The following is a 21,503-nucleotide window of genomic DNA, read 5'->3' on the forward strand; positions in this document are numbered from 1 at the left end:
AGGACTATGAATTAAATGGTGAAAACAAACTTGTGAATTGTTTACTTCTGGTGGTGAACGTGTATCGAAATAAAAAAATTCAAATATCTTAATGGTATATACCGATAATACAAGCACCCTTTATGAAACAAAACCTAAAAAATGAAAGAATTTCGAATATGGTCCTTATGAAAAACCCAACAATTCCTCCAAAACCGATCGATGCTCCTCAAAAAAAGTTTACGAGATTAACTATATTGAGCTCTCATTTATCATGCATACATTTTTAAAGATAAATATGAATTGCCGCCATGAGAAATGACAAAAGCAGAACTATTTTACCCAGCATATATATTTTGCATGCCACTAACCATCTTCCTCTGAGTGCTGATCACCTTTACTGTCCCTCTATTTTTTGTTGGAAGTATAAAACGTGCTTAACTTTACCCAAAAAAAAAGTTTAATTTCAAAGATCTGCACTTACAAAAAACTAAATAATTAAAATATCATGGTGCAATATTCGCAGCGAGTGGAATTTTTGGAGTTTTTTAAGAAATATTCTCATTTGAGGTCCGGCTTTTGAAAATTGGAAGACAAACTCGAAATATATAAATATGGACATTGCAGTTGTTAAACGAAGCAAGTGCAGATCATATATTAGGTCTGCGTTTACAAAGTTCAATAATGCAGAGTACTGCAGGTTAGTAAGCTATACTATTTCCATTTATTTTCTACATATTAAAACGTTTAGCAATATCTGGTTGATGTTTTATTTAGAACGGATCTAGATTTCTTTTTCTTTATATGTGTTTTAACTTATTAACTTTTCCGAATCTGTGGAGAAAGTAGGTGTGGCATTCCGGAAGGTAGAAAGGAGTTATGAGAGTACTCCAAATGGGTGGCGCCTGGCAACTTATGAGGAAGCCAAGAAAGGGCTGCAGACGATCAAGAATAAAAATCTTTTAAAAAGATGGGACAGAGTGCGTCTGCTGGACGGTTGGATAACTGGTCCGGGCTATAATTTTGAAATGGGAGATGACTTCAAAGGGTGTCTGGGGTACATGCTACTCATTCAAACTCAAGCTTCTGGAATGCTCTCTTATTCTAACATTAAATTTGTATGGAAACATGCATTTGGTCTGTGGAAAACGTTGTTAATAATTGCTTACCAAGCGATTTCTAAAATAGTAGAACATGGTCATCACTCAGATATAGGATGCCAAATAAAAGATTTTTCACTAAATTGATATAGCTCAACTTGGTATAGCCCAATCACATAAGGTAGACCAATTTCTTAGATTTTAACGTTTGCCAGAAATAACATATGTCAATAGCATGTACTTGTTCCATCACTGTATCATTTGAACCAAAAAATAAACTGTATATTATTTCAAAATTTAGATCTTCATTCCCCAATTCTCTGGTCCTGCCCTTTTCTCCACCGTCCCAGAAATTACTTCTTGGAAAATTTATAATTTTAAGTATTACCATTCAGTCCAGGGGTGTTTAGATTTTCGAGTTGTTAGTCTATATGGAGAGATTGAGAGTCCCGTGCTACGCTTGCCTCTATCTGGTTGACCTTGTTGCTTTTCAGAGGAGATGATGTTCAAGCTTGCTATGGTCTCAAAGGGGTTTATTCTATTTCTAATGGATATCAGTAAAAGAAAAGAAAAAGAATGGATATGAGGATTTTGGTGGTGGAAAAGGTTTGGAATAAATTTTGTTGGTTTAAACATAATTTATTAGTTTTGCTGTTTTGTTAGAATAAATGTTTTATTTAGGATAATATTATGAAGTGGAGATTTTCAGGTCTTTTTAAATGTGTTTTTATTTGTAGGATCAATGAAGAATGTGTGACTCATCTTTTCTTCAATGTCTTTTTTTGTCGGGGCTTCTAGAGGCAATGGTGGGATATTTGGAATTGAGCCTTTATTTTTTTTACCTTTTTATCTATTTTTAAGTTAATTTGTGGAATCCTCGTGCTTTTGCCTCTTGCTTTTTGATTGCCTAGATATTGGTCATGTCTTTATTCTTTGCTTTCGTTGTAGACGAAGTGTTAAAACTTCCAAGGATATCAAAGTGGCATTGAGTATGTTGAGTAGAACGTTTTAGACTCATTAAAAGAAACTCAAGCAGCATAGTGCTCTTTCGATCAAGTCATTATACCCTCTAATTTTTTTATTTTTAAGAACTTAGGAATGGGGTCATTTTGTTGGTTTTGTTTCTTTTAACTCTCAAGTCAAAGATTCTATTAGTGTTAATAAGGTTGATATATGGTCTCCTCCTCCTTTAAGTGTTTTAAAAATAAATATTAATAGTTTTCCTAGAAGTAGTATTGGTATAGCTAGAAGTGGTGAAATCGGGTGTGATAGTAATGTGTTGCTTCATTTTTTTAATGCTCTATTGTGAAATTTGATACTAATAATTAGATGGGGGACTGTGTTGTCCTTGCGGCTTTGGAGAAAGATTTTAAATTGGGTTGGACATAGGTTATCTAAGAAATAGATTTCATTATTCTAGTTTCTCTTTTGAATGAATGGAGCTTTGATGACTCTTAGTAGTCGTTGGAAACTTGTGACATAGATTCTTTATGCTTTTGAAAAGTTATTTTTGAATTGATATTGTATTAACAAAATGATTTCAATGGTAAATTCAATGACAACTAAGAGTTCAAATGTCAAGACTATTGTCCCATATTAGAGTTACATTGCATGATAAATGATATATCAACCTTCATCACTATAGACTCTAACTATATACTTCCAAAGAAAATATCGGGATTATAGAGATGTTGTCATGATATTGTCTACATAAAAACATGTGATATATCCTTTGTGTTGGATTTTTATATTAATTAGGTTAGTTTTAGATTAATAGTTAAATCAAATAGATTAGTTAGATTGTTAGTTGCTGAAAAGTTATGTTCTCGTAAGAAACATTTGATAGTTCTTTACACAAATAATGGGTTTATATAGCTAATGCTGATCAATGTAAAATCCATCCCTAATGAATATCAATATATCAAGTTTTATTGTCTTCTTACATCGCCTTCATATGGTATCAAAGAAACAAGGGAATGTCTGGGCATGGCATCGAGGATGATGGGGTTGAACATTGTTTTTTTATGTGCTATTGCTGCATGAAGAGCACGGGTGTCTGTCAGCAAATTGTTGATGATGTAGCAGTCATGGGCATGTAGAGGAGGTGTAATTACTTACTGAGTTAGTAGAATTGAAGGAAGAGATTAGAATAAAAATAGAAAAAAAACAATATATCCATGCTACAGCACAAAAAACATATTGCTACTGCAAAGAGATAAAATTGGACTTTTATTAATAATGCATAAATCGATTACAATCATTCTTTTATTTATAGAAGATTTGAAATCCTTCTAGAATATCTATCTACTAGTTTTACGGTGGAAGTTGTGCATGCGTGGAGGATAGAAAAACTAGCTTTTAAAGCTATGCATGCGTGGAGGATAGAAAAACTGACTTTTTGCATAATAAAGAAATTACTAAATTTAAGGAAATTAATGTCTTCTAACATTCCTCCTTAATTTCTTCTATTAATAATCTCAGCTTCTATTATTCCTAAATTTTCTCTTAAATATTCAAAGTTGTTTCTGAGGAGTGCCTTAGTAAAAATATCAGCTAACTGATCTTCAGATCTGCAGGATTCAAGATAGATTTCTCCATTATTGACCAATTCTCTGATGAAGTGATATCTTGTATCAATGTTCTTTCTCCTCTGGTGAAAAACATGGTTCTTTGATAATGTAATTGCTGATTTGTTGTCACAGAACACTGGTGTAGGCTCCTCTTATGCTTGTAATAGATCCTTTAGTATTCTCCTCATCCAGATTGCTTGACATGTTGCTGATGTTGTTGCTACATATTCAACTTCAGCTGATGAAAGGGTCACTATAGGTTCTTCTTTGATGCCCATGAGATTGCACATGTACCAGAATGAAAGATATATCTGGAAGTACTCTTCCTATCATCAATATCACCTGCAAAATCACTATCAATATAACCAATCAAATCAAACTCATTAGTGGTGGAATAGAAAATTCCATATCCCTTAGTTCCTGCAACATATCTCAATATCCTCTTTCCAACTTGCCAATGTGAGTCTTTTGGTGACTCCATGAATCTTGAGATTAAACTAACACCATACAGGATATCTGGCCTTGTAGCTATGAGATACATGAAACTTCCAACAAGCCTCTTAAACAAAGTTGGATCAACATTTGACCCCTTGTCCTCTTTGCTTAATTTTGTTCCTATTGCAACTGGGGTTGGTGCTGATTTAGAATTCAACATATTAAACTTCTTCAATACATCCTTGGCATACTTAGATTGACAAATAAAGATTCCTTTATCAGATTGAACAACTTCAATACCTAAGAAATATCTCATCAACCCCAAATCTGTCATTTCAAATTCATTCATCATTGCTGATTTAAAAGTGTCTACAGACAAATTTCCAGTGAAAATCAAATCATCTACATATAAGCACACAATCAAAATTTGACCTTCTTTGTTAATCTGTGTGTATAGAGTGGGTTCATTACTGCTTCTGCTGAAACCATTGCTAATCATGTATGAATCAATCCTGCTATACCATGCTCTAAGTGCTTGTTTGAAACCATAGAGCGCCTTCTTCAATCTACAGACCCTGTCTTCATGTCCATGCACTTCATAACCTAGTGGTTGTTTCACATACACTTCTTCTAGAATGTCATTCAAAAAAGCAGATATAACATCCATTTGAAAAAAATTCCAATTATTGTGAGCAACTATTGCTAAAACCATTCTAACTGTATCAAGCCTAGCAACTGGTGCAAATGTTTCAGTATAATCAATTCCATGTTGTTGTGCATAACCTTTTGCTACTAATCTAGCCTTATGTTTATCAATTTCACCTTCTGCATTAAATTTGGTTTTATAAACCCATTTGACACCAATGCAATCTTTACCTTCTGGTAAATCCATGAGCTCCCATGTATGATTTATTTCAATGGAATTAATTTCTTCATCTATGGACTTGATCCAATGTTCCTCCTTAACTGCTTCTTCAAAACACATAGGATCACAAGAGAATAAAGCAAAATTTGAACTAAAATCCAAGCATTCTTCACCTTGTTCATATATTTCTGTCAAGTTTCTCATTTTCTTACCTTTTGATTTAGCAAATGTAGGAGTTGTCTCATTACCTTATTTTGGAGTAGGATGCTCTGCATGTTTTGATGATTGACCTTGAACAAAATTTCTTAGTGGAGTGCTTGGTCCTCCTTGATTTGGGTGATCAACAGGTTCTTCTTGTTCTTCTTCATTATTTGGTATTGGTGCTCCAATTGTGACTGATCTATCAATATTTCCATCCCATGCTTCTTCCTCCTTAAATATGAAATCCTTGCTTGTAATCATCTTCTTTGAAAATGGGTTATATAATCTATAAGCTTTTGATTGCTCACTATAACCAATAAAAATACATTTGTCACTCTTATCATCCAATTTTCTCCTTATTTCAGCTGGAACTAAAACATATGCAACACATCCAAAGATTCTAAGAATAGATACAAAATGTTTCTTACCACTCCATGCTTCTTGAGGGATACTGTATTTAACACTCTTTGTGGGACTTCTATTCAAAATGTATACAACACATGCTACTGCTTCAGCCCAAAAATCATTAGATAAATTTTTAGCTTTTAGCATACTCCTTGTCATCTCCATTATGGTTATGTTCTTCCTCTCTGCTACACCATTCTGTTGTGGTGTGTACCTTGTTGTGAATTGTTTCTTGATCCCCTGATCTCTGCAAAAATCCAAAAATTCATTATAACTATATTCACCACCTCTATCAGATCCGAGTACCTTGATGAAGAGTCCACTTTGTTTTTCCACCATTGATTTGAACTCCTTAAATCTATAGAAAGAAGCAGACTTCTCCTTCAAAAAATATATCCAAGTTTTCCTACTGAAATCATCAATAAATGTTAGAAAATATAGACTTCCTCCTAAAGATGGGGTTTGCATTGGGCCACATATATCAGTGTGGACTAGCTCCAAAGGTATTCTTGCTCTATTTGAACTTCCTACAGGAAATCTTTCTCTATGTTGTTTTGCCATTATACAACTTTCACAAGAATTAGTAGGTTGCATGATAGGTGGCAAACCTCTTACCATATTCTTCTTCTGTAATAAACTCAAGCCATCAAAATTAAGGTGTCCATACCTCAAATGCTAGAGCCATGTCTGGTCTAAAATTTCTGCCTTAAAATTAGCTTCCTCTATTCCATGCATCTGAAGGGGAAACATCTGGTTCTTGGTCATTTGGACCTTGGCAATCAACCTGTCACTAGGATTTCTATCCAAGATTGTGCAAACATCATTCTTAAAGAGAACTCTATATCCTTTTTCAATTAATTGACTAACACTCATTAGATTGTGTTTTAATCCAGACACATAATAAACATCGGGAATAAACCTTTTTTCTCCATTTTTAGTCAACACATTTATTACACCTTTCCCCATTATAGATACTACAATATCATTTCCCAATTTTATTTCAAATTTCACATAATCATCCAAATTAGAAAATAGTTCTCTATTACCAGTCATGTGGTTACTACAACCACTATCTATAAACCATATATCCTTAGAGCTTTCTTGTGCCACATTGCATGTTACAAATAAACTACCTGAATTATTATCAGATACATCTAAATAATTTGCTCTAGGTTTCTCAAATTCTGCTTGTTTCTTTCTACATTCATTTGCAAAATGACCATATTCCTTATAATAATAACATTGAATATTGGATTTATCAAACCTTGATGATTGTTCTTGAAATTGGTTTCTACCTCGTCCTCTATTATTGAAACTACGATTGGACTGATTGGTCCTTTCTCCTTGATCTGTATTCATCTGTCCACCTCTGCCTCTTCCTCTTCCTCTGGAATTTGATCTTCCTCTTCCTCTTCCTGATGAACCCTGTGCTCTGAAAGCATTCTCAAAAGAGGTATTATTGTTTCTATTCAATCTTGATTTGTGTGTTAATAAAGAACCCATTAACTCATCTACTGATAACTATGACAAATCTTTTGATTCTTCAACTGCTACAACTATAGAGTCAAATTTACTAGGCAAACTCTTGAGAAGTTTTTCAATCACCTTTTGATCTTTTAATTCTTCTCATTTAGATCTAATTTGATTCACAACATTCAATACTTGATTCATAAATTGGTCTACAGACTCGGATTCTTTCATTTGCAAATTTTCAAAATTTCTCCTAAGAGATTGTAATTTAGCCACTTTCACCTTTGTATTACCTTGATAGGCTGTCTCTAGAGTCTCCCATGCTTTCTTGGATCTTGTTGCTGTCAAAACCTTAGGAAAGATAGACTCATCCATTGCTTGCTGAATTAAAAACAGGGCTTTTGCATCCTTTTTTCTATTATCTTTAAGCTGATCTTTTTCTGCTTGTTGTAATCTCTAATAAGCTACATCATCCAATGGTTCTGCAAAACCTTTCTCTACTAAATCCCAAATATCTTGTGAGAAAAACAAAGTCTTCATTTTAATTGCCCAAAACTCATAATTCTTATCATTGAAGATTAGAATTTGAGGCTGAATTTGAGTATTATTTGTTGCCATGACTTGCTACAACAATCTCCTTTCTCTATCATAAAATTCTGCACCAAAAAAATAATTTAGATCTACAAAAAACTTTTAACCTTAGCTCTGATACCAATTTGAAAGAAGAGATTAGAATAAAAATAGAAAACAAAACAATATATCCATGCTATAGCACAAAAAACATATTGCTACTGCAAAGAGATAAAATCAGACTTTTATTAATAATGCATAAATCGATTACAATCATTCTTTTATTTATAGAAGATTTGAAATCCTTCTAGAATATCTATCTACTAGTTTTACGGTAGAAGTTGTGCATGCGTGGAGGATAGAAAAACTGGCTTTTAAAGCTATGCATGCGTGGAGGATAGAAAAACAGACTTTTTGCATAAAAAAGAAATTACTAAATTTAAGGAAATTAACGTCTTCTAACAAGAATGCAATAAAAAGAGTCTTGAATGTTAAAGCTGCGCCATTTATAGCATGTTCTTGTCAAGCATGACACCATTCAAAAAGTGATTTGAATGAAATCCATGGCTAAAAATCCATTTTTCATTTGTTTTTCACTTAAATGCCTATAGTTGGTTGTGTCCAATGTGGAGGTGAATGAAGTAAATGATTTTCTCATTGTGCTTCAGAACGTGATCAGATTGCAAAGCTCTATCCATAGGCAGCGTATGGAAAGGTAAGTAAGATAGAGATTGGCATATGAATTATGAAGCAAATAGGTGTCTTATACCGGACAATAGTTGTATTTCATCCGACTAATGCCCAGGCAGACAAAGAATACAAACGTTGGTTTTATGCAAAAGCTATAGATTGGGGACCTATTTCATTTGCTTTGTACAATCTTATTTGTGCAAATGCTTTGTGATCCCTTGGTTCATTTGAATATATGTTATTGAAGAGGAGTTTTATGTTGCTGAAGTGTTGGAAGCCATGTTCTCAAAAGTTGCAGTGTGTGATATCGAGGATTTTTTTCCCTTTGTTGTGCATGGTATGATAGCTACAAACATACTACGTAAACTGCTCAATATTTGAGACTTTGTGTAAGGTGAGTCTACTTCAAGGAGATTTCTCTACAGGGTGCTTCAATCCCCTCACATTGATAAAAGTACAGACAATAGTTTAAAATGCGGATACGAATTCATGCTGGTTAAAAACTGTTAATTTGTTTGAAATTTAATTTCAGCAATGACTTAACTTCAAATTTGGAGTGATAAGTTTGTTTTGATTTTGGCAATTTGTTGCAAATGATAATATAAGGGAGTTATTTTGTCAAGGAGAGTTATTGTGTAAAATTTTGATTGAAATGTCTTATTTAAAAGTGGACAAATCATTCAAGAGATACAAGGTATTAATTATGGTATTATCTTTCAAAAGTGTTAAATTGATATATAGGAAGTTTTGTTTCATTTTTAGAGGTATATGGGTTCATCATTAGTTGAAGTTGGTATTGTTATCTTAACTACACATATGTCAAACATTGTTTGTGCTTTTGGAGGCACTCATTCTACATTTTACAAAATCGTTGAAGGTTTGAATGGATCTTTAAACAATTATGATTGGACATATGGAGTCATCTTTGTTACACATAACAGAGCCTTCAAAAACTTAGATGCTAGTATTATCAAAAAGATTAATGTGACATCAAAAGGATAAAACTAGAGAAGATCCTCTTGAAGGTTGGAGGTGATGGAGGTGGGAGGTTTTTAATCATCCAGGGCTAGCTTCTCACTTAGGGATGATTCATTGAATGAGAACCATCCTCTCACATTTATGTTGTTGAAGAAAAGAGGGGACTTGTCATTAAATGTCCCTTCAAGGAGCAAGAGGGGGCAAGATTTCTTATGGGTACACTTGGTGTATTCACATTTGATCAGTGTTTTGTTGAGCACTTGAGGAGACATTAGACACACTCGGAGGAGATGTAGACTTTCAAAAGAAATGTGTCTCATGTGCAAACATTTGGTTGGTGATTTGTGCAACAAGGGAGGGATTGTTTCTAGAGCATTTGAGGAGGCGTTAGACACACTTAAGGAGATGTGAGCTTTTAGAGGAAAGGTGTCTCATGTGCATCGCTAGAGGAGGCATTAGACACACTCAGAGGAGATGTGGAATTTTGGAGGAAATGTGTCTCATTATGCATGAGGGTGGGAACACTTTTATGTTCTCTCATGTTGTGCAGATGGTTGTAAGTTTGACAATCAAGAGATCCACTGATGCAACCAGTTTGGTGTTTCCTAGGTGAGTGAAGAGGATTGATGAAGGCGCTTCATCAAAGTCTCTAGAAGGGTTGGATTTAAGACCCTTGCAATGTTCCACTCTTGTTTGAATTAATGTAATAAGGGAAGAAATGTTGGAGTTTTACATTAATTAGGTTAGTTTTAGGTTAATAGTTAAATAAAATAAATTGATTAGATTGTTAGTTGCTAGGAAGTTATGTTCTTGTAAAGAGTTTTGATAGTTCTTTCAACAAACAAAACCTTACGAAACAACAAAACTGAACAAAACTGAACAAACCCCTCAAGAAAAACAATACAAATACAACTTAGAGTTTACAATAATGATGGTTGAGATGCCCTATTTGTTACTTTGTAAACAACAAACCTTTAAATGATATCATTTGGAGTTCATCATCTAGTCGTTACAAATAGTATTAATTTAAGTACTTTAACGTGGTGCATATGCTGATGTAAATTGACTATTTTAGAAGTGTTTCCAGGTGGCGCATATGCTGATGTTTTTCTCAGCGACCGAGGAAAAGAAGTGGCATTATTATTGTGCGTGGATGATTGGAATTATGAAGTAGTTTATTGGTTACTAAACTCTTGGTCAAATTCTCAGATGATGAACGGTGGGGAAGTGAGAGGGGGGAACATACCACCCATTGATGTCAAAAAATTTGAGGAAATGAACAAAATGATGGGTTACGTAGCCAGAAGACTTGGGGAAGAGGGAGGAAAAGCGCTTGAGAAATCAAGAAAGACCAAGTATACTGGAAAAGATTCCGTGAAAGAAGTGCTATCAGGCATGATTAAAATTGTAACAACAGAAGAGGACATCGTGAATTTCATGGGTCGCTCTATGGTGAGGTTTTCATGGTATGAATTTGAGGAACATCGTCTGCCGGATTCCGTCAAAACGGTAGATGTTGCAGAGCCATTCTGGAGTTTTGTGTGCGACAGCTTTGCGGGCTATCTTGTCAAAATTTGTGCTTGTACAAGCCTTGTTGACATACGTAAGATGAAGACAAATGGCACGGGTCAAAATAATTGGAGGATTGCCACCTCTTTGCTATTTCATCTCTCCCATTTCCTAATAGATATCATACATAAACCAATGGGGCATAATTGTAAGGACTTTTGCACCAGAAAGATTCTTCGCAATGCTGCGGAGAAGGCGGCGGGTAACCAACAAAAGTTTATCGAGATGCTGCAAAAGAACGCAATGTGGAGGTGCTACGATGACGCGTAATTACGGTGTCCTGGAAAAGCTTTTAGTCGTTGTAGCGAAACCCAAATATAATGGCATTGAAGAAGGAGAGAAATTAGATGTCATAGACATGCTGTTGCAGTGCGGCGCTCAGCCTGGAAGACGCTATGCAAACGGTGTTACATTCAATTGTAAAATTTCGGGACGAAGATGTGGGGACAGAGGTTGCACAAGCTTTGCTATGCAAGTTGGATGAGCAAAGTATAAAGGAATTTATGAATGCTGCAGATGAGAGAGGGAGGACTGCTCTTCACAGCGCTTCAGAGAAAGGAAACGCACGTATCTGTAGACTACTTGCTGATCATGGTGCTTTAGTGACTGCCCATGACAAGAAAGGTATGACGGCCCTGCACTCTGCATTTGAAGGAGGGACTGACAAAGTTATAGATGTGGAGACAGAAATTGCACAAGTTTTACTAAGCAGGTGTGATAAGGAAACTATACATGAGTTTGTCAATGCTGCAGATAATAGAGGGAGGAGTGCTCTTCACAGAGCTTCAGAGAAAGGAAACACATATATCTGTGAACTGCTTGTTGGTCATGGTGTTTCAGTAACCGCTAAAGACAACTTTGGTATGACAGCCCTGCACTATGCATTTGAAGGGACTGAAAAACTTATCGATGTGGAGACAAAAATTACAGAAACGTTGTTATGTGGGACTGGGGGTGATGACCAAAGTATTTCTGAGTTTGTCAATGCCGTAGATAGGAGAGGGAGAACTGCTCTTCGTGGTGCTTCAAAGAACGGAAACGCAAGTGTCTGTAAACTGCTTGTTAATCGGGGTGCTTTAGTGACTGTTCAAGACAAAAATGGTATGACAGCACTGCACCATGCATCTGAAGGAAAGATCAATAAAGTTAAAGGTGTGGGGATAGAGATTGCACAAGTTTTGCTAGGCAAGTGGGATGAGAGTAGTATTTATGATTTTGTCAATGCTGCAGATAAGAGAGGAAGAACTGCTCTTCATGGCGCTTCAGAGAATGGAGACGCGCGTATCTGCAAACTGCTTGTTGATCGCGGTGCTTTAGTGACTGCTCAAGACAAAAAGGGTATGACAGCCCTGCACTATGCATTTGAAGGAGAGGTTTATAAAGTGAAAATCGTAGGAAAAGAGATTGTAAATGCTTTGCTAATCGGGTATGATGGAGAAAATATATATAAGTTTGTCAATATTAAAGATGAAAGAGGGAGGACTGCTCTACACTGCGCTTCAGAGAAAGGAACCACAGATATCTGTAAACTGCTTGTTGATCACCGTGCTTTATTGACTGCTCAAGACAACAAGGGTATGACGGCCTTGAACTATGCATTTGAAGGAGGGACTAATAAAGTTGTAGAAATAGAGATAGAGATTGCGCAGGCTTTGCCAAGAAGGTGTGACAGTCAATCTATTAATGAGTTTGTCAATGCCAAAGATGAGAAAGGGAAGACTGCTCTTCATTGGGCTTCAGAGAAAGGAAACGCACATATCTGTGAACTGCTTGTCAATCACGGTGCTTTAGTGACAGATCAAGACAAAAACGGTATGACGGCTCTGCACTATGCATTTGAAGGAGATATTGAAGAAGTTAAAAATGTGGGCAAAGAGATTACACAAGTTTTGCTAAGAAGGTGTGATGATCAAAGTATATATGCTTTCGTCAATACTAAAGATAAGAAAGGGAGGACCGCTCTTCACTGCGCTTCAGAAAAAGGAAACACAGATGTCTGTAAACTGCTTGTTGATCACTGTGCTTTATTGATTGCACAAGATAAAGAGGGTGTGACAGCCTTATTAACTGCTCAAGACAAAAGGGGTATGACAGCCTTGCACTATGCATTTGTAGGAGGGATTAACAAAGATATAAATGTGGAGATAGATATTGCAAACGCTCTGCTAAACAGGTGTGATGAGCGGAGTATACATATGTTTGTCAATACTTCTGACAAGACTGGGAGGACTGCTCTTCATATCGCTTCAGAGAAAGGAAGCGCAGAAATCTGTAAAATGCTTATTGATCGCGGTGCTTCAGTGAATGCTAAAACCATCAATGGTAACACAACCCTACACCATTCATTTGAAGGAGGGATTGGTAAGGATATAGATGTTATGGCAGAGATTGCAGAAGCTTTGCTATGCAAGTGCGATGAGCAAAGCAAATATGAATTTGTCAATGCCGCAGATGAGAAAGGGGGGACTGCTCTTCACCTTGCTTCAGAGAAAGGAAACATACGTATATGTGAACTGCTTGTCAATCACGGTGCTTCAGTGATTGCTCAAAACAATCATGGTATGACAGCCCTACACTACGCATTTAAAGGAGGGATTGGTAAAGATATAGATGTCACGACGGAGATTACAGAATCTTTGCTACGCAGCTGTGATGAAGGAAGTACATGTTGGAAGTGGAGACACTCTGAGAGGGGGGGTGAATCAGAGTGTCACAATTCTGACTAAAAAAAAACTTTGAAAAAGACGATCTTGATTAACAATAGGTGAATGACATTAAACACAAACTTTGAAAAAGGCTATCTTGATTAACAAGAGGTGAATGACATTAAACACATGAGTTGTGAGTTTACCCAAATATGACTAAACATTGTAAAAACAACACTGTTAACAAAGAATGTAAAATGACCATTCAATAATAATGACAGACAGATAATCTTTGATTTAAGCTTTCTGAAAACAAGATGATTTTGCCACTTTTCACAAAACACGCAACATCTAAATATGATTTGCAAAGATTATATACCATATAGTTAAACACAGTAGAGAGAACAGAAAAATAACAAAAGATCTAAAGTATCAGAGCATGTGAAACAAAATGAGACAAGATTGGACACATGACACCAAAATTTTCATGAGTGGAAAACCCTCTTGGGGTAGAAAAATTATTCGATAAAAGATTCCTTGTATTATTTCACGCCATCTCAGTATACAAAATTTAGAAGCCACAAGGCCTCAAGGAGCACCAACCCCTCTTCCATATACAACATCAAAAATTGCCAACTCAAGCTACAATCATTGGTACCTTTATGACTGCACTATGTTCTGCAGTCACAAAACTATCAATGGTTGGAGCGAGTATAATAATCTCTCAATCTGTGCAAATGATTCCCACTAAAAAAATTGCAACAATGTCCTTCATACCTCTGTATAGCAGACAGAAAATGATATTTTTAAATTTTAAACACAATCAGAGAGTGTACACTCAATCTTTGGATAATAATAATAACTCCAACCTCAGTGGTATCATGTACTCTGCAAAACAGAGTAATAGTCCAGAACACTATGAAAACCAAAATGTCTGTCAATCTTCTTTCTACTAATCTTCTTGTTCAAGTCTCTCTATCTCTCTCCATTTTCTTTAAAAGACTTGTTTCCAAACACTTATATAGTACAATGTATTCTTCAGAAAAATGATCAAAGACTGTCTTCAAGAGTAACCCTCGTATATGGTTACCCACACTGGGTTAGGGTTTAATCAATAACTGAATCCACTAACCTATTCTTTGTAACAGAAAGAGAACTGTATTTTCAGTTAACAACTTCCTTTTGATATATAAAAAAACTGCTCAGTTTTAAATATAAACAAAACTGTGAAGATCCCAGAATAGTCTTCCACATCATCTATGACTTTCGAAGATGGTTACTGAAACCCTCACAAGGGTTTAATAAAAAAGAAAAGAAATTATCCTCTTTGAAATGAAATCAACAAAAATGATTTCATCAAAAAACATAAAACCTTGCAGCTGTAAAATCTTTTCTTTTTTTTTATTGGACTTTACAGAAATAACAGAATGTTGAAAATTTTCAAAGCAACCAACAAAACTTTGAATTATTTATCATTTATAATTCAAATAATCTCAGATATCTCCCTGAAGACTTAAGAACGAGAGTATTTTGAAACGATATTACCTGTTCTTTTGAAGAGATGTACCGGAGAATGAAATCCTAAATATCTGCACAATCCCATTGAAATCAGCAACTAAGAGCACCATTCGACTCGTTTAACCTTGCAGATTGTCATACCAAAAACCCATAACCAAAATTCGACAATATTTTGCCCTGTAACTGCTGGAGTGAAACTCATGGCGGCAGATGTATTAGGGTTTGATAAACTCAGCCGGAGAAAAGCTTTCAAAAGAGTTTTAATTGACTTCCAACAAAATACTTTTGTTTTATTTTAACGCTTGTTTGAAATCCGCATCTTAAAAAATATCAACCAAAATCACTTAAAAATACCACCTCATCTTCATATCATCGCACTAAGAGGACCCACATCATATATTTGCTGGCGGTACTGAACCAAAACATTTTACAAATATATTACAAGTTACCCATAACAAGGCCAATTAAATGGCACCCCTTTTTGTCACCAAGGACAACTAAGGGTAACAGTACATACGAGTTTGTCAATGCCACAGATGAGGAAGGGATGACTGCTCTTCACCTTGCTTCAGAGAAAGGAAACATACGTATCTGTGAACTGCTTGTCAATCACGGTGCTTCAGTGCTTGCTCAAAACAATCATGGTAAGACAGCTCCGCACTACGCATTTGTAGGAGGGATTGCTAAAGATATCGATGTCACGACGGAGATTACAGAAACTTTGCTACGCAGGTGTGATGAAGGAAGTACATACGAGTTTGTCAATGCTGCAGATAAGAAAGGGATGACTGCTCTTCACAGCGCTTCACAGAAAGGAGATGCACGTATATGTAGACTGCTTGTTGATCACGGTGCTTCAATGACTGCTCAAAACGAAAGGGGTAAGACAGCCCTCCACTATGCACTTGAAGGAGGGATACATGAAGTCATAGACTTGTTAGTGAAGAGTCCGCATGTCTCTGAATCACTTGATTTAAAAGACGGTAAAGGATACACGCCTTTAGGTATAGCTCTTACCAATATGGATTATAAGTCAACAGTGAAGTTATTATTAAACTCAAAAAATCCAGAAGATTATTTAGGTAGAGCTCTTGCTAACATGAATTATGAGACAATTGCGAAGTTGTTATTGAAGTCGAAAGAGCCAGAAGCTTATTTAGATATAGCTCTTCCCCGGATGGATTATGAGTCAACAGCGAAGTTGTTATCAAAGTTAAAGCAACCAGAAGCTTATTTTGATAAAGTGGATCAGGAACAGCTCCTTCGTAACTCTCTACTGCTTGGTTCTGTAGGTATCGTTGGTAAGCTGTTTTAAAAATGAGTAAGGCTGCCAGGTGGTGATTGTGATGAGAACGGGAAAACAGCTTTGCATCTGGCTGCTATGTGTGATGATGAGCAGAGGGCACATCATATCATGTCCATGAAAATTGAAAGAGAAAATCTAGTGAAATTGAAAAACATGGTGGCCGAGCGCGACAAAGGAGGGAGGACTGTCCTCCATGAGGCAGCTTTGAATGGAAATCATATAATCTGCATAGTTCTTCTCAACTTAAATTCAGAACTAATATATATCAAAGATAGAGACAACCGAAACCCATTATTTGATGCAGTTAAAGGTAAATACACCGGCACAGCTCTGTATCAGAAATTGTTGACAGCATATTTCAAGAAAGATAAGCCTGATGAGGATTTGGTGGACCGCAGCGGACTAACTCCATTGCACATTGCTGCTTCACAAGGCAAAGTCCAGGTTGTGAAAGAGTTCCTTTCTTGGCATAAAATCAAGACAAAATATTTGAGCAGAAAAGATTTCATCGGACAAACGGCCCTCCATAAAGCAGTAAAATGTGGATACATAGATACAGTAGAAATTCTATTGAATCATGGTGCCCACCCTCTCAGAGAACGTGACTGCGATGGCAGAACCGCTCTTCATTACGCAGTGCAAGCAGAAACTGGAGACAAAGAGAAATTGGCCCGTATGCTTTTCAGCCGATGTGAATCAGACGCAGAGAAATCACTCCTATCATGGGCATCTGCAGCAGGCTTAGGCACTGCTGACCAATGTATAAGCGAAAATGATTCACTTTACAAATATCTTGTAGCGGCAAAAAGGACGGTTAGCAACAATTTATTGAAAATGGCTGTTTCTCTAGGAGACATTGAAATGGCGAAAGAACTGATTAGCAGAGGTTATCAAATTGGGGACATTCTCAATTCAAATTTTCAAGATGGATTAACAAACGGAGAGAAAGAGAATGTAGAGACAGGTAAGTTTTCATTCCTACATGCGTATTTTCCTCGTTACTTAATTTTATTGATGATGTGCCCACTTTCTTTGCAGTTTCAAGACAAATTGAGATGATCAAAGAACAAGGAAATGACAATCCAACTGTATTAGATAGTCTTGGTAAACAAATATTTTCTACACCTTTGCCTGAGAAGCTACCGATCATAAATTTATTGATATTCTAGTTCTTTTAATCGTATTTGTTCATATACATGGAAAACAGGTCGATCGGACTATGCACAAGGTCTTGCTGCATTATTTTTGAATCATTACATAAAGCCTCCCATAGCTGTCGGTATCACCGGTTCTTGGGGTATAGGAAAATCTAGCCTCATGCACCAGGTATCATCTAATCCGATTTTTAAACTTGTAACAAGAATTTCTTTAGGGTGAAGGACATTAACTAATTTTTTTTTGTTTTCTGAACATGACAGACTGAACGCATTTTACTAGCAACAGCAGCTCACACAGCATTGCTGCCATCCTCAAAATTATCGAGCTCAGCTTTAGAATTGCCCGATATTACACCATGCGAATTATCAGAAAAGGGGAAAAGGATATGTGAACACATTTACGGACAGATAAAGGGTGGAAAACGCGTTAATAGAAACATATTTGTAATCTTGTGGGATTACATGAGAAGCAAGCTAAAACAAACTAGTGTAAAGGACATTCAGGAAGAGGTAAATTCTTATCACAGTATATTGTTTTCTCTTTTTAATTGAGTGTCTAGTATATAGATAAAAATCATCTGGAACTAAATAGTCAATGATGTGTTTGTTTGCTAGTTGGAGAAATTACTAAATGAGTATGAGGAGAAATTTCTAAACCAGCATGAATCTAAAGGTTATTAAGTCACTCGCCGCTATGGACAGCAGTGAGATGGTAATTTTACGCTTATTTATTGATGTTTTTTAGTTTAAAACTAATTTAACAATAATTACTCCATTTTCCTTGAAACCTCAATCGAAATTTGTTTCAAGCTCATTCTCAAAGAGTTTTAAGTATTTTGTTTTAAGAAAATTTATCAGTAATTACTCCACTTCTCATTGTCATTCGCAGTCGTGGCCAAAAGCAGATCCTTCAGCAGAGGAAAATGCGTACGCAGTTTTAACTGTAAAATATAATGCATGGAAATATACGAATGTTACAGAAGCTTTGGCAGGATTAGCAGTCGAGATTACTACAGAATTGGAAGGAATTATGACACAGGCTCAGTGACTTAGCACCTGCTGGCGAAACGCCTGGAAAAAGAAGAAACATACTCTATGGATTCAAATTTTCTTTCCCTCTCTCCTTGCATTTGTTCTGCTAAGTTCGATCACTTGGATTACATGGGTTATATTGGACAGTGACAAGTTAAAGCAATGGGTAAAAGCAAAATATGCATGGCCACCGGCAGCTGCAGTGATAATTGTGTGGACTCTGACAAAGTCAATAATGGGCATTTTAAAGCCCGTTAGTACTCAACTAATGCAGTATATCTCATTTCCAGATCATGCCAACAAATTAGGTTATCACGAACGGGTGATCTCAGACATTTCTTTCTTGAAAGATGAAATTGGCAAAGAAGCTTACTGGGTATTCAGTTGTTTCATTTGGGTCTTGACCACCTTCACAGCGCTGTGGGGTCTAATTACTGAATCGTGCATAACATCATTGCTATTCCATCGCAGAAGCCATGAAAAGACCATAGAAGCTCCAAAGGTAATCCCTCCATCAGGAAGCAATCTTCGAATAATCGTTTTTGTGGACGATTTGGATAGATGCGAGGAATCTGTGATCTTACAGGTATATTAACTGGAATTTATTAATTTCCCAGTCTTGTATTTATTTTGAGTGAAATTTGTTAGTGTGAGGTTGATAAGTTTTCTTTTGTTTCCATTCTTTTTTTTAAACATATTTAATATTCTTTGCAGGTTTTGTCAGCTGTTAATCTTGTATTGGGAGTGTGCGAAATCAGTGTGGTGATAGGGATGGACAAAAGATTAATAGAAAGAGCAATAATTAATAGATATAAAGATGTAAATGCTAATGAATCTCTGAAAGATAAACAAGAATTGGCAGACATGTATTTACAAAAAATTATACAACTGCAACTTGACTTCCCTGACCCTAGTGATGTGGAATCAAGGAGGTTTCTGAGAGGACAGTTGGGTGTATCAGAAAACGAAAAGAAGTGTAAGGATAGAGTTATTAGAATGAACAAGATAATTCCTCGGAAACGCTTTGAGTTTTATTTTTATCTTTTGATACCGCTTAAACAAACATCTTATTCGCAATTCTAATTTCAGATGATAGGAGCTCAAGCAACGGTGGCGAAGAAGGAGAAGTTGTAGAACAAGATAACGCAGCCCAAATCATTATAAATATGGAGACTACTATTACTGGTGAGTGATATCCCGGGTGCAAAAAGCAAATAAGAAAGAGACTAACAAGTGAGATCTATTGTATTTAATATTACTTTTGAATTCGTGTTTCTAGGCATTCACCAATAAATAATATTAAGATTGAACTCTCACGTTAATCCAGGGAAACAAAAACAGAGTTCTTCTATTCTCAGAGAGATGTTATTCGTAAAGTATAGCAAAGGAGAGGAGAATGCTTTTTTATTCTTTCAAAAGTTGGTTACGGAGGGCAGAAAACATCCTCGCGGGTGGAAGCGCTTTCTCAATTACCACAGATTGGTCTGGTACATTTTCTCTGCAAGCAAAGAAGCAAAGTATTTAAATGGATGGCAAGTACAGTTAATCACGTGGATTTTTATTTGTTGGGAATGGCAGGAATACATGAATCTTGTCATAGAGGTATGCCAGTCTGCAATTTAACTCATTAGCTTTATGCAAACTTGACATTTATCCTTTGGAAACTAGAGATTAACAGAATGTTTTTCAAAACATGTATTGTAGAAGTGGAAAGAAATTGCTGATCTTGAAACGAATACACCTTCACTTCTGATGATCGTAGAGCATCTAATGGATACGAAGGCGACCCTCTATGAAAGCAGTGAGAATGCTCGTTCAGAGAAATCGGCCAATTCAATGGAAAAGAGACTTGACGTGTTAGAGAATTCGTTGGCTGAGTTGAAGAAAGAAATGAAAGAGTTAAAAGAACTCCTATCTGATGAGATGAAGAAAGATGTGAAGGAATTAGAAAAGCAGGTGTCTGACGACTTAAAAGAAGACATTAGAAAAGCAAAAGAGCAAACCGAAAGTGGGAAGAATAAAAACAAAAAAGAAACAAAAGAGCAGACAGTCGAACAGGGAAATGGGAAGAATGAAGACATGAAAGAAGGAAAAAGGCAGATTCTCAAAGAGGAAAATGGTCGGAATGAAGAAAAATGGAACAAAAATTGGGAAAGAATGAAGTCAACTTTAAAGAATTACGATGTGTCAATGGATGGTATTCAGGCTTTTCAAAGGTTTAGGTTCTATTGTATAGCCGGCTATCTCCCACCCCTTGGTAAAGACAGTGAAAATGCTAATATTTGAGGAAGGTTGCTATAAGTGCAACATAAACTTTGCTAGAAAGAACTGTAATCTATTTCAATGTTTTGAGTTTGAGGTCAAATAAGCTCCTTATTAATTTAGGTCTTGGCATGTTAATATAGTTTTTATTTTAATAATTAATTCTATGGAGCAGATCAATTATAAGTAATTGTTATTATTCAATATTCAATTTTTGTTCTATTTTAATTTTGTACATTTGATATATTTATTTGATTAGACATGCACATTATTTTTTACAATTGAACAATTATATATATATATATAGAGAGAGAGAGAGAGAGAGAGATAGAGAGAGAGAGAGAGAGAGAGAGAGAAAGCCCTTTGGCGAAAAATACTAGATCTAAAAGGAAAATAAATATTTCAAAAAAGTAATTTAAACTAAATGTATAATAGTCAATAAATGTCTTAGATTATGATGCTAAGGTGGTAACAACATTAATTATAATCTTTGAAATGACAAAGATATGTTCAAGGAATCAACTTTAAATATGATAAGAAGGTACTTCGTTTAGATCAATTTTTTGTGCTTAAATCTCTGCCGAATGATCAAATTTGTAAAAAATATGATAGGATAGCTAGACCTTATGTTGTCTATTGCAAGTTAAACCTATGCCTACAAAATTGATCTTCACATTTATAAAAATGGCCCTCGTTCATAGATTTTATAAATATCTACATAAATAATTTGTGTCATTTCCATGTGTATAAT

At 35.6% G+C, this 21,503-nt stretch overlaps 4 protein-coding genes across 5 annotated transcripts; all 4 read left to right on the forward strand.

The window, feature by feature from the left end:
- The first annotated feature begins 634 nt into the window (after positions 1-634).
- LOC131053479 (uncharacterized) lies at positions 635-2,552 on the forward strand. Of its 2 annotated transcripts, none has more exons than XM_057988102.1 (2): positions 635-679; positions 826-2,552. In XM_057988102.1, the coding sequence occupies exons 1-2, from the start codon at positions 664-666 to the stop codon at positions 1,224-1,226; spliced, it is 417 nt and encodes a 138-aa protein (XP_057844085.1). In that variant the 5' UTR covers positions 635-663; the 3' UTR covers positions 1,227-2,552. The 2 variants fall into 2 exon arrangements, with proteins under 2 accessions (XP_057844085.1, XP_057844086.1); XM_057988103.1 differs by having other exon boundaries at positions 829-2,552.
- A 6,206-nt stretch (positions 2,553-8,758) lies between these two features.
- LOC131053452 (uncharacterized) lies at positions 8,759-17,355 on the forward strand. Its single transcript, XM_057988060.1, has 6 exons — positions 8,759-8,780; positions 10,351-11,098; positions 11,203-13,493; positions 15,532-16,287; positions 16,330-17,287; positions 17,340-17,355. Exons 1-6 carry the CDS (start codon positions 8,759-8,761, stop codon positions 17,353-17,355), a joined length of 4,791 nt encoding a protein of 1,596 aa, XP_057844043.1.
- LOC131053451 (uncharacterized) lies at positions 17,017-18,139 on the forward strand. Its single transcript, XM_057988059.1, has 4 exons — positions 17,017-17,405; positions 17,509-17,627; positions 17,720-17,968; positions 18,074-18,139. Exons 1-4 carry the CDS (start codon positions 17,357-17,359, stop codon positions 18,137-18,139), a joined length of 483 nt encoding a protein of 160 aa, XP_057844042.1. The 5' UTR covers positions 17,017-17,356.
- Positions 18,140-19,265: 1,126 nt separating this feature from the next.
- Positions 19,266-20,832, forward strand: LOC131053484 (uncharacterized). Its single transcript, XM_057988109.1, has 4 exons — positions 19,266-19,466; positions 19,580-19,675; positions 19,818-20,092; positions 20,195-20,832. Exons 1-4 carry the CDS (start codon positions 19,355-19,357, stop codon positions 20,774-20,776), a joined length of 1,065 nt encoding a protein of 354 aa, XP_057844092.1. The 5' UTR covers positions 19,266-19,354; the 3' UTR covers positions 20,777-20,832.
- The last annotated feature ends 671 nt before the right edge of the window (positions 20,833-21,503 follow it).

Source organism: Cryptomeria japonica, chromosome 4, assembly GCF_030272615.1.
Source record: "Cryptomeria japonica chromosome 4, Sugi_1.0, whole genome shotgun sequence".
In the NCBI taxonomy this organism is placed as follows: domain Eukaryota; kingdom Viridiplantae; phylum Streptophyta; class Pinopsida; order Cupressales; family Cupressaceae; genus Cryptomeria; species Cryptomeria japonica.

Bases quoted from the DNA above. Each gene is read 5' to 3' on its own strand.
- LOC131053452 (XM_057988060.1), top strand. From the start codon at position 8,759: ATGCGGATACGAATTCATGCTG. The intron at 8,781-10,350 runs GTTAAAAACTGT...AAGTGTTTCCAG, and splicing joins GCGGATACGAATTCATGCTG to GTGGCGCATATGCTGATGTT. The intron at 11,099-11,202 runs GTAATTACGGTG...ATGCTGTTGCAG, and splicing joins TGGAGGTGCTACGATGACGC to TGCGGCGCTCAGCCTGGAAG.
- LOC131053451 (XM_057988059.1), top strand. From the start codon at position 17,357: ATGATCAAAGAACAAGGAAATGACAATCCAACTGTATTAGATAGTCTT. The intron at 17,406-17,508 runs GTAAACAAATAT...CATGGAAAACAG, and splicing joins AACTGTATTAGATAGTCTTG to GTCGATCGGACTATGCACAA. The intron at 17,969-18,073 runs GTAAATTCTTAT...TTTGTTTGCTAG, and splicing joins TAAAGGACATTCAGGAAGAG to TTGGAGAAATTACTAAATGA.
- LOC131053484 (XM_057988109.1), top strand. From the start codon at position 19,355: ATGTATTTACAAAAAATTATACAACTGCAACTTGACTTCCCTGACCCT. The intron at 19,467-19,579 runs GTAAGGATAGAG...TTCTAATTTCAG, and splicing joins ATCAGAAAACGAAAAGAAGT to ATGATAGGAGCTCAAGCAAC. The intron at 19,676-19,817 runs GTGAGTGATATC...ACGTTAATCCAG, and splicing joins TATGGAGACTACTATTACTG to GGAAACAAAAACAGAGTTCT.